General features: G+C 34.5%; 1 protein-coding gene across 2 annotated transcripts in view; it reads right to left on the bottom strand.

Moving 5' to 3' along the window:
• Window positions 1-414: 414 nt before the first annotated feature.
• The window catches only part of MMP16 (matrix metallopeptidase 16), a 170,205-nt gene continuing 157,450 nt past the window's right edge, over window positions 415-13,169 (bottom strand). Inside the window, exons 9-10 of one of the 2 annotated variants that reach the window (XM_040063856.2) lie at window positions 9,046-9,161; window positions 415-4,502 (exon numbers count right to left, since the gene is read on the bottom strand). In XM_040063856.2, coding sequence (XP_039919790.1) covers window positions 4,168-4,502; window positions 9,046-9,161 — 451 coding nt within the window. In that variant the 3' untranslated portion in view covers window positions 415-4,167. The remainder of the gene's footprint in view (window positions 4,503-9,045; window positions 9,162-13,169) is intronic. The other variant, XM_040063862.2, reaches the window with a different exon arrangement.

The following is a 13,169-nucleotide window of genomic DNA, read 5'->3' as shown; positions in this document are numbered from 1 at the left end:
TAAAAAATCTTTTTCTTTAATTATCCCCTCCCTTTTCCCATTTTGAAAGAAGAAAAAGAACAAAAGTTCATAGGAATATATAAAACATGTATTACTTTTATTCAGGAGACTTGAAAGGGCTCCTTTGGAGCCATTTGAGTCTCTCCATCCCAGCCTATCCAGTAAATATACAGTTACATATTCTTAATTTTTTTTTGATAAAAATCACTTTTGTCTACAGTCAATAACCTTTTCATAGGTTTAGATAGTGAAAGGCCAAAGGAAACATTGCCATAATCCACTCCGGCCTTCCGCATCTTACAGACCAGAGTACTCTGAAGATACACAACCTTATGCAGTCAGCTTGATAGACTGTGGCTGATTAAAACAACACATACTCAGTTTTGTATTGTTCCAAAGTACAAATTATGACAATAGCAATATGGAAAGGTTTATTAAAAGAGTTATGGCACATGAGCAGGAACCTAGATTGCAGAACTGAAAATATTTTAAATTCACTTTTTCTTATTTCTGATAGTTATAGGCCCTCATAGAGAAACAACAATTCAAAATATAAAATTGTCTTAGACCTTTTACTAATTTGAGTCCAAAATTAGATCAGGCAACATCACTAATTTACTCTGAAAATCTATAATTTGAAACTAGCCAGTACGTATTTGGAAATTACAGTGAACACAAATGCTCCTACATCTTTTAGTTAAAGCAAAACTTTATGATTGTTTTACAGCTTACTGGAAATATGAGAATGTAACAGAAATGTTGACACTATCTTGCTTTGCGTGACATAAACATGCCAATATAATTTTTTTCCTCCCTCTCTGTGTATAACATATAAGCACTTTTAAGTAAAAGAAAATTGATTCAATGATCAACTTATCATGTATTCATGTATGTATGATGTACCATATACCAAGCACTAGAATTATCATACTTACCTTCCTGCATAATTACAGTTAAATTCTCCAAACACAAATATTTTTGTTACCTTCTCAAGGAACAACAGTCAACATGCTTAGCACTTCACTACTGTCAGGGAAACGGCTGCAGAAAAAGTTAAAGCTGCCACGAAAGATATTTCAAAATTGAAATGAAACTTTCAAGTGAATAAAAACCCTAATGCGATGCTCTTCTGACTTAAAAGAAAAAAAAAAAAAAATCTCCTATTGTAGAGGAAAAGCAAATACAAAGTAGTTCTTTTAGTATTTTTCTCCAACTGTCCTGGGGAAAAAATTGGAACAGCAACATCAATCATTCTGTTCTGTCTGTAGCAGAACATAAGTTATAGTAGTTTGTTGACATTAAAAATTTCTCAACGGATTAAAATGTGCATGTCTCTGTATGTGTGTGTTTGTGTGCTTTTATAAGTATACAAACACACACTTCTTAATATATATGTAAAACAGCACAGAATTTAAAATCACGAAATGAGCTGATCCACAGCAAAAGTCGTGTACAACTAAATTGTCAACAAATCTATATTTTCAGCAACAACTGACTTGGATTTACTAAATAATGCTGTGGGCTGATACTGGTGCACTTCTAACCTACAGTATGCAGTATTTCTACAAAACATCTCCAAAACGCCATCTGCATTGCATATTCGTTGTAAAACTATATCTTTTCTAATCTTCATTTTTGTTAACCATACATATGTATATCTGTTTATTCTCTAAGAAATAAGTTTGCAATGCTTTATAGCATGCCACATATGTTCATAAGTCCTCAAATCAATATAAAATCATGTAACTGAAAAAAAGGCATACTATTTTTCATGCTACGCTCAATGTAAATATAAATTCAAGGCAGTCAAGCTATCCATTACCAAAACAGTAATAATCATTATATATATGTATATATACCTACACTCTCTAAAAAGTGATCCAGTTATGTGGATTAAGAAACCAGTAAGAAATTGGTTGAACATAGTATAAAAGTCTCATTTTATGTAAAAGCCCATACTGGCCATTTCAAGTATTTTAATACTTTCCTATAACCTTTTCATTAATAACTAGATATTTGTAGAAATAATAATTTTATACTGAAAATTGTATTCAAGTTAAATAAAAATTAACTTCTGCTGTAATTCATTTTTAGAGTGTGCATGTATACATAGCAAAATACCTTTCTACAGACCTATCATAAATATTTTAGTCTATGTCATTTCTCTCCTACTAAAACACTTCATTTTCTTTTTTTTTTTTTTTTCTCAAATTTTGGATTATGTCTATCAGGCCTTTCAAGAAATAAAGCTCATCTTAGTTCATTTGCAACACCAGATTCCCTTCAGTTTGTGCCAGTTTGCAAGTTAAAGGTCAAAGACATAGGACAGTACAATTTAAGGAAATTCAGACAGTGAAGCTGTTCACAGAAGACAATGTTTAACTTGGTAATGACAGTCAACAGGTCAATAATCAAGTTCAAGGCAAGCTGTTCATTGTTGCAAAAGCTACTCCCCTCAAAACCTGGCTTTCATAAAAAACCAGGTATCTGACTTTTGGGGTGCATCATTCTGACCATCTTTAAAAAGTTCACAGCCCAGTGACTGTAAAGCCTATCACTGCAAGAAGCAGCTCCTAAAATCAATAAAGAGGTCTGTCAGTTGCTGACTTTTCTCTAGGAAAAAATTATTGATACAAACCTGCTCTGCAGGTCACATGAAAATGACAATACTGCTGTTAGCACAATTTACACAGAATGACAAAATGTTTTGGCGGTCCCTTGGCTCTGTCAGTTGATACCATGTTTGACAGAAGGCCAGAAATTTTAACCCTTTGAGAACTATTATGAACATGCAAAGGGGTAACACATCAGAGGATACTCATGCACTATCAGAGTCATCTTATTAGCTTTCCTTTGAAACTGTAACTCCACTTCTGCAGAGGCAAATGGAATTGTCATGCAACAAAATCTCAAGAGAGAAATCCAAGACGCTTAAGATAAAAGGCTAAGCTATAAAATTGTTGCCAGCTCAGAAAAATTCTTGGTAAGTGGTAGAAATTACTAAAATACATTTGGTTCCTTTAACAAGAAAGTAGCTGGTAAATATATTTTGCTTTCTATTCATGTTACAAATGTTTTTCTCTCAATAATGCAAATAATTAAAAATGCAATTACAATAAATCTGTTTTGAAAAACTGATTTTCTCTTGAAACCTGTATTACCCAAACACAATTCTATAATTTAATGATGACCAAGATTAACATCCACCAGACTCTGAAAACTGGATGCAATAGTTCTCAAAGGGTTACACCACCAATAAAATACCAGTGTAAAGTTTCTCAATAGCATGTCTGTTGTTTTAGTTCATTGAAATCCACTTCAGAGACACTTCTTTTTACCATTCTTTGGAATGAGTGCTCCTGACAGACCTATAAAAGGCCTGGGGTAGTTGGCTTGGTACAGCTTGGGAAAGATAATGTAGGAAAACCAACCAGAAATCAAATAAACCAATAAAAATGTTCTGCTTGAATATAGTATTGAATATGAGTTTAAAACATAGAGGACATAGCCCAGAGCAGCTGTAAAAAACACAAAATGAATGTATTAAGGCTGTTACTATATTGCAGATATTTTGGCCCCTTGTTTGTTGGAAAACGGCTGTCCGAACAGTCTGAAGTCCTGCGTGTCATCCGAGTCTCCCACCTGACAAAACTGGAAGCAGGAGTATAGGACTTTATCCATAGCAGACAGAAAGCAATCCTCTTTGGAGACAAAGCTGTTTTGGGTCTTCTCACTTTCCTGAAAGTTCCATTGTCGGTTGTTGTGTTTCTCTAAAAAAATTTATTTTCAGCAAAAAATTTTTCGAAGGGGAACAGGCCTTAAGGGAAAAATGTAGAAACATTGGAGATTTTTATTCCTCTTCGTTAGTTAATCCTGATAGTTTATAGGGCTTTGAGCGTGCAGAGGGAAGGCTTAGAATTGAATGACAAAGAAAGACAAAGGACTGAAGAAACAGCAGATACTGTGTATCATGGAAGCTTCCCAGCTGAGTGAATCCCCACTCATGCACAGGACAGGCAACCCCCTGGGTTTTAAAGATCAGCTTTGTTTCAGACTGACAGATGCCCGCTCCTAGCTAGGAAACTGCATAACAGCTCTTGTGTTGAATCTCAAGTTACCACAAACTCCTGGGAGGGAAAGAAAAAAAAAAAAAAACAAAACCCTACATCACACCCACTCTTGCATAGAGCGTTTGCAGTACAGTATGTGGCGGGGTGTTCCTTTCCTTTTGAACTGGAACACAGTGTAAACCAAGACAAGGAGGCACAAGGCCAGGATGCAGGGAATGACGATGGCTATGGCTTTCACAGTGCTGGCTGTGTTGTCCAGTTTGATGACAATGTCAACATCATCTTGAGGGCTGTGTCGGTCTTTATCTCGATCTGTTGGTCCATCACAACCCATAAAATCCTTGAGGATGGATCTGGGATAGCCAGGTTCCACCTTGAGCATCTGGTTATTGAATTTCCAGTATTCTTTTCCTTTGTAGAAATATGTGAAGCCTGAGGAAGAAAGTAGCAATTATTCATGGTCATATGAAATCATGTCATCAATATACCATGATGGAAGTTACTGGTATCAATTTTTTTGTAATAAAAAAAAAAATCAAAAGACATAAGGAATAGACTTCAGTTATAGGTAATTCAAATCTCCTTTTATAAATTTTATTTCTTTACTGTCTCTAGAAATCTAACATTGAGTTTGGGGGTTTTGTTTTGGTTTTATTGTTTGTTCTTTAGTTGTTCTTTCATTCAGAGAACTGGGATTTTATTTTCTTTCATTACTACAAACATAATCAAATAATTCCAGAGAATATGGTTTATGAAAAGTCAAGGTTTGCTCAGTTTGTTCATCCGTTGAAAAAACTACTAGAGTTGGAATCCTCAGGGACAGAACTTTAAAGCATCACAACCTCTTCAAGATTGGAAAGCTAAAACAAATTGCAATGCTGTGCTATGCTATGTTATCCAGAAAAGAGAACTGACCCTCTTTAGTCTCACATAGCCTATCATTGTACTTCAGAAGGAGAAATAAATATAGGAGACTTCAGAAGGGTGAAATAAAAGCATCTTTCACATGAGAAAATGGCTGTAACCAGATTTAAGTTTTCTGTAAAGACCTGATAGTTGTTCATTCAGGCACAATCCAATGTTATTAATAAACATGCCTAAATGGACAAAAAACCTTGACTCTTGCCAAAAATCTATATTACTTTATTATCCCAGCTGAAAAGTGACATTGATCTGTCAAGACAAAAACCTTCAGGATGGGTGAACTTTCTCCTGCTGTCTATGAACTGAATGGAAACAGCTGGATTTTTTTCTTATCTTCACTTTATACATCTCATATATTTCCTCCAGTATTAAAGGCTACTAAGACAGATTGGACACGATTTGTAGTTAACAATGCTTCCTAAAAAAAGCTGGTAACTGCCTGTCTGAAGATAACATTATTAACCACCTATTCAATCAATAGTTACTTTCTTTCAATTCTAAGATTTAAAGAAAAAGATAAATATTCAATAGTCTATTTTGCAGCTCAAACTGTAGGAAAAGTCTTCATCACCTACTACTTTTCAGAAAAACTTGAGTATTTCATCATTCTTCTACATTAGGTATTTTTGTAATTTTAATAGCCTTCCTAGCAAATTAAAAGATATTATTTTCATTTCCTTAATCCCTTTCATTTATATTACCTGAAAATATGTTAGTAGATTAATAGAAAGATTTAATACAATTTGGAAAAAAAAAAAAAAAAAAAAAAAAAAAGAAGGATACAAAAAGTACTGATGTATATCAAAAGAGTAGCTAGACTTGTTCAGAAAATGCCTTCTATACTGATTGGAATAAAACCTAAAAGAGGACTGGAATTCTTTAAATATTATGAAGTTTTAAAAGTTTTAGCACATATACAGTTCCTTATAGCAATCTGTAGTTTAAATGAAAAGCGTTATCAAATGCAAAATTTCAGTATTTTGAACCACAGTTACCCTATTGTTGCATTCCGTATAACAATATGCTTTTTGCAAAGTACTGCACATCCTGGCCATGGAAAAATATTTCAAGTATGGAAATTTGATGTATTATCTCTATCAATACTCTAATACATATATAGAAACAATATACAGATGTGACACCTCTAAATCTTTATTCATACATATATGCAGAATACATATATGTGTACTCAGAGGTAGAGGTAAGTCAAAATACAGGCTTCAGTTAGTAGTAAGAGATATTTTGCAGCAAAAGGTCAAATTAAACTCTTAAAGCAGCAAAGGAATTGCCAGCTGCTAGAGATCCAATACAATTTTTTCAATTAGAGCGCATTTTCCACCGGAAAACTCTGAACATAGTTTAAACTTTTCTGCATTTTTGCTGAGGTAGGAACCAGGATAATAGTCAATTACAGCTGAAAGATGGAAGCTACCAGCAGAGAAGGGCAGTTATAAGAGACTGAGTAGTTTTACTGCTTCTCCTGACAGAATAAATGACTTCACAGAACTGTTGGAAGTGATTTCATCTAATCTTCTAGATGTGTTAAACCTGCTTTGAGAGCTGCTCCTTACGATTTTCTAGGTACTAGTCACTGAGCAGTGAATGCAATACCTGATCTGAACAGCACTGAAGGGCTTAGCAGTGACTACTATCTCAAATGTACTTATGTAGTAAGTATAAGGCAAAAAAGACCAGCGGATGAATAGACTACCTTTTCACTTTCTTCTACCTAAAAATTGCCCCACCATTCACTTTAGCAGAATTTCTAGCTGGAAAGTTAAATTTTATGTGCTGCACTCAAGGTAGAAAGACAGATTTCTCCAATTTGGAGAACTTTGTGTGATCTCCGATTCTGTGTATCAAAAGAAAGGAAATTTCTTCTCCACCTCCTCCTAAGAGTTTCTCCCACAGTGTTAGAAAACAAATCACAATATGGGAAGTAGTAAGGGTGAGTTTCAAAGATGTTCCCTGTACCTTACCAAGCTTTTTGGATACTGATCTGGGACACTGACTAGAGTGGGAAATTGTTTTTTCTCATCTTTCCCAAGACTCTTAAAGCAAGATTGCCAAAAGCTTTTACCATCGCTGAAGAAAGCCCCTGCATGATCAGGGTTATTGTAGGTGTTCATCTGCATAGTTTACACAATAGAAAGACAAAAGAAGGATAAAAAGAACACTTTAAAATTAAATAGATTGCCTGAAAGACATGCTTTCAGATGTTTCCTTTTGAAGGTTTATAGTAAAAGTTCTTTATCAACTCTACTTCTGTCCAAAGAAATAAAAGCAGTTTCAGGCAAAAGGCAATCAACTTCTTTCAAACTGAGTTGCAAATTTTCTTATTTTGCTTTTGTTTCTTTCTCTCATACAAACAACAGCAAAGTTGTGAACTGTTTCTTAAGACTTTATTTTCTTGATTTCAGGGAAAATGTCTTAGTGGTCTTCTTGGGAACTTTGTGGCGTAATTTTCAGTCCCTTTTTCTGCCCTGGGGCCCTTACAGGATTTCTGAGATGCTCAAGAATTCCCGCTTTGCTTTCACCTCCTCCACAATCTCATGTCAGGTTTTACTAACCTCCACATCCAAAGAGTCTGGCAGACTATCATAACCACTGAGGTTAGAAAGAGAAGTGGCTTTATGTATATAATCAAAAGTCTTTCACGCCTTAGGAATGCATGCTCTGTCTCTGCAGTGCTTTCAAACTCACTGGTCTAGGTGTTACAGTAAGATAATTTTCATTTTTAATGGGAGACACATGTACCTGAGCTCAGCACGGATTATAAATCTATTTATATACACTGATATGTGTATATATGTGTATATATACACACAGACATAGATAGACATATAGATGATAGATACACACACAGATACAGATGTATATACAAACATACATCTATTTCTATAATGTTTCTATAATACACAAATATGCATATTTAAAAACAGTTAATTATTGAGTGTGATGTATGCAGAACATAATCTTGAATTACCTACTTTCCAGTTAAAAGCAACACAAAAAATACAATCTAGCAAAAAGGCCAAAATACAGACAGAGTTTCTTTTTCTGGATAAAACAGACACAAAGCAAGAAAGCAATTAAACATATTTCTGGAAAAAAAACCCCAACATTTCCATGGTAAATTACTTAATCAAGTTAGAGGTTGAAATAGGAGACTAAAATGTTTTATAAAAGGAAAGAAATATTTTTCTTATTAAAAGGAAATTAAAATAATATGGCAATAGATAATGTGTCCTGTCTTATGAGGCAAACAGAACAAATGCAGAACCTACGAATAAATAAATAAATCATATGTGCTATATAACAATTATCCAACAATGATAGGATACAACAAATGCACATTTTAATTCCCATCAAAAAGATCTAAAAACTCTGTGCAACTGAAGGCTCTGTTGGCAGCCAGCCACCATCCCCTGGGTAGCACTAAATTCTCCTAAGATGGAGGAGATTTGGGCTGCTCTCAGTTGTTTTCTGGTGTGTCCAGCTGAGACTCCAGGCTCTAGGTATATGATGATGCATCTTGATAAAGGTAATAATAAATGATACTAAAATCCCTGTTATCTGCGTTTCTACATCATGGACTTATGACATCTTTGTTTTACATAAATTCATTGGGATATTTCTGCTTAGATAAAGATTTTGCTTCCCTTTGCTAGCTTTTGAGAATGAAACCAATTACTTCTAAGATGTTTAAAAAGCCAACACCTTGAAAATTCAATAGGGATATACTGCATTTATGAAGCTTGTTTTAGGAGGTACTATAATTCAGCAGAGAACAAAAAATTAGTTAAGACAGAAGAACATAAGAATGGAAACTAAGGTTTATAATACTAAATTTGAAAGCTTTTTCAGCCCTAAGTTAAACAGTACATGAAAACAACCATTTTCACTAAAGCCAGTTCTATAGCAGGAAATACTCTGTTCAGATATCAAAAATTCCTTCACTACTTAACCTGAATAGTCAATCATCCCTCTACTCCTCTATCTTACATAAAGGATCTAAATAAATAATTAAAACAAGAATGTGTTTGCATACCATTTTCCTTGTGGACAAAGGCTCCCTGAGGAGATTCTGGGATACCTTTCCAAATTGTGATTGGTTTGGGATAACCAGGGTCCATGGATCTCATTTCTTCACTGTACCTCCAGTACCTGAAATATTTTTAAAGGAAAAAAAACCCCCCACATTTGTAAGATAGCAGATGAGTAACTTTATATATTTCCCCTCTAACACTTGCTACATTCATTAGCCACAAGTGGGAATACTGGATTTCTTCTCTTGAACATACTACCAGATTACAAATAAATCTATTTGCTGTTACATGTAAGTAGATAAAAGGTAAAAGATTTTTGCACTTCAACAACTAAACCAGCATGCATCTCACTTATAATCACCACTATTCTGATGCCTAGGGCTTTTGCACAGTGACACAGAGAGATATAACGTATGCTAAAAATCCAATGTATATGAATGCTTTTCATAATATTGTAATAATGCAAGTGACAGTAGAATCAGATTAAAATACCACCAGCAACCTTAATTTAACTCTTCATATGTATGCATTAGAGTAGCTTTTAATTGCATTTCCATATCACTAAACAGATGCAGTGTATTATTATATTCAACCTGTTTGTATGTCTTTTTGTCAGCCAGCCTTCCTCAAACTTAAAAAGCTTCAGCATGGAGTTCTAGTAATCCTGAATATCTGAGAAGTATTTACACTTATGATTTATTTACACTTACAGATAATATTGATACTTTCTTTTTGCCTTTTATTGCTGATCAAATTGCTAGACATATCTTCTAAGCTGGTTCTAAGAATACTACATCTCTAATATCCTCTGTGTATCCTAATATTTTGGTGGTTCATTAAATATTTTGATTTACTCCAATAATTTAGAGCATAGCTTTATCACTATCATTGATAATCTGGTTAATCCTAAAAACTTGACCCTTTTTCTCATTTGAATTCATTTGACTTCCGTTTTTGGAAATCCTTGTTATGATCATCGTATATTAAAAAATTCTTAAGTGGACGATATTTTGTCACTGTGAAGGTACTTAGGCACTCTAACTGATTCAAATTTCATTTTATTTTAAAGTATAGTGGTCTAAACTCCTCAGAATTTCTCCCTGTAGGGCATTTCTCTGGCTTTAAATGAAAATGAACTTTAAATGAAACTAAACGATGGCAGATTTCAAGTGGGGTAAGTGTTGGCAAGTCAGATTAAAAAGACGTTTGTATTTATTTTTTCTTTCTTATGCCTAAATTATTTTTACAGCCTCAATTCTTAATCTAGTCACCTATGTATCAGCTACCAGCCAACAACACAATGGTCTTTATTTGGATATGTAACGTCTCTGAAAGTTTCCATCTAGAGACAACATGTAGTAGTAAACAAAGCTCTAACACTAATACTATTGGAAACAGCTCTTCCTCATTTTTTAACTCTACATTTGTTGGTATTTAGTTTGATTTTTTTAAAACAAATATATTTCCTTTTTCTCTCCCTCTGTTCCAGATCTCTACTTCTGTCCTGCATAATTTCTCTCATTTCCCTCTTCTTTTCCAATCTTTTCACCTTTTGAGCTCCTTCTTTTAATAACCTCTGGTTGTTCATTAGCCCTAAATGACCTCCAGAGATATTTTGTCATTAAAAGTCTTTGAGGACATATTCAGTGCACACTCAAAAATCACAAAACTTCTGGGTTTTCATTGTTGATGAGAAATCCTATTAGGGAAGGACTAATCACAACACCACCTCAACAGTCTGTGTTGGAATAATGATGTGTACAGGGTAAGGAAAAGCCTAGTCTTGATTCTACTTGGTATGCCAAATGTTCACAAGCCAACTCCCTAATGATGGTTTCAGCTGTACAGTCTATATAAACTTGTTGCTGCATCTCAAAGACTGTTAAATAACAGAGGGGAAAGAAATGAAAGTACACTTAGAAAAAGGGAATTTGGAAAATATTTGCTAAAGTGTTCCATAGCTAAGCCTATTTACTTAATGATATCCTGAGCCATTGGATGAATAGGTTTTATGAAGAAAAAACATTGATTTAAACTCTAAAGTGTATAAAACCTGTTGGACCAGACAGGGGTATAAACAATGACGTGCCAAGAAGTTCATCAAACCTATTATCTTCTAGTCCCAAATGACTCAGTTCTGGTAGGATAGGAATGACATAGGGACTTTCTGTAGTCAATTTTTTTCCCCTTTTTGGGTTTACAATTATTTGGAAGAAATATTGTTAGTGTCAAAATAGATAATATATAACAACAATAACGTTCCGTATATGAGCTGCTTTAGACATATGTCTGTTTACTGGTTTGACTTTTAAATCTTACTGGTTTGGTTAATGGGATTTTCTTCTTTGCTTATATTTTGTTTAGTCATTTTTATTTTTTTTTTTTTATTTTAGGTCCAATATTTGATGCCATAAGCAATGCACATTGAGAAACTTGCTGTTATAAGGGTTTATTCCCACTAATGGTCAATATCCTATAATGGCTCAATTATCTCTGCAAGGCTCATGTTCAATCTTCTAACATACTGTATTGCATTTATATCCTGCTGAGATTCATTGCACTTGCCAGCTCTAAGTAGCAACTTTTCTGCCTGCACTTGTTTTCTCTGCTAGTTCTTTTTGTCTTCTGTCACTACCAATCATGTTTTAGGAAAGTCCTGAATATAAGTAACTGCCTATGCAAGGAAATATAAAAGGGCATTGCTGAATAATGCCTAAATGAAGTAAAAGTCACAAAAAATTCCTACTGTACATATTTTTACAATATGTATGTGGAGGTGGAAAATTGTTACCTGAAAAACAATTTGAATTAAAAAAAAAAATCTACTCAACTATAAGAAGCAAATTATTTAGGCATCTTCTACTCACTATGAAAATTGATTGCTTGAAATGACACCTAGTTTTAAAACATTACAAAAATTTGACTTAGTTATCTACTTCCCTCACCATGAGTGTCGGAGAGCTATATTTTTTTTTTTAAATAATAAAAATAGCTTTAACCATAAAATTTGTTGCAGCATTCTGTAGTGCAATTTTTACAGTACTCCTAAAAAATTACAAACGGTACTGTCCTAAACACATTCTATCATGTGCATTAAATTCTTAAGTGATCCATGAATACTATTAGTGTCTGAGAACACTAAGTACCACACAGTAAAAAAAGCAATCATACTTTTAATAAGACTAATAGAAATATTACAGTTATTAATTAGGAATAATTTGAGCACACAGAATTTGCACAGCAATACATCAATCAACAAACACATACTGGGTTTTTTTTTTTCATACTGAAAACCTGTAAAATTGATCACTTAGACAGCTCACATTGTTTCAAAAATTAATGAATTCTGTTGACATCTCTATAAAGCAGACATACATTTCTTTTTTTTTTTTTTTTTTTTTTTTTAATTGACAGGTAAATAAAGACACTAAGTGACTAGTACAAGTTTTTCAGTGTGGTGGTGCAGAACTGTTTTATTAGGTTTTTATAAGAAGTTTATGTTATGGTTCATTTCACTGTATCCCCAATGTTGTAACCCTTTTTGTGTTTTCTGTATAACAAGGTGTTTTGTGTCAGTCCTCCCACCCCCCTCTCTGGGGCAGCTTGTCTATCACTTTGAGGAACCCTCCCAGGTTGTGAAATCTCAGGGAGAGGGCTTCAGGTGATAGGCCCCCTGGGGGGAATTCCTTTAGCTTTGGATTTTAGTGGTCCAAGGCTTGAGGGTGGGCACACCTTGTTACTCCCTGAATTCCCTGATTTGTTGTCTTGTGGTACCCCCCTGGAACCCCTCCCCCGCATATAAGGGGTAGGAGGGGGATTCAAAGTCTCTCTCTCAGCGTCTCAGCCCTCTCAGCTCGGAGCCACTCTGCTCCTCAACTCTGGAGCTAATAAACATCTTTTAACCTGCTATGCTGAGAGCCAGCCTTTTCTCTTCTGCTGCTGTTGCTGTCACAACACTTTTGGGGTCCAGCTGCTAAGCCGAGAAGCCGAAACGAACCGGGACCATTCTGTGGCTGTGTTGACTCGAGCTAGCCGGAGGTCATCTCCCGCCCGGTGCGGGACGGAACCAGACACATTTCAGGAATTTAGAAACCCTTGGATTTTACTTTTTTTCCTGTGCTTGTCT

The sequence above is a fragment of the Hirundo rustica genome, chromosome 1, assembly GCF_015227805.2.
Source record: "Hirundo rustica isolate bHirRus1 chromosome 1, bHirRus1.pri.v3, whole genome shotgun sequence".
Taxonomy (NCBI): Eukaryota; Metazoa; Chordata; class Aves; order Passeriformes; family Hirundinidae; genus Hirundo; species Hirundo rustica.
Note: the sequence above shows the minus strand (reverse complement) of the source record. Positions and strands in the feature narration are given on the sequence as shown.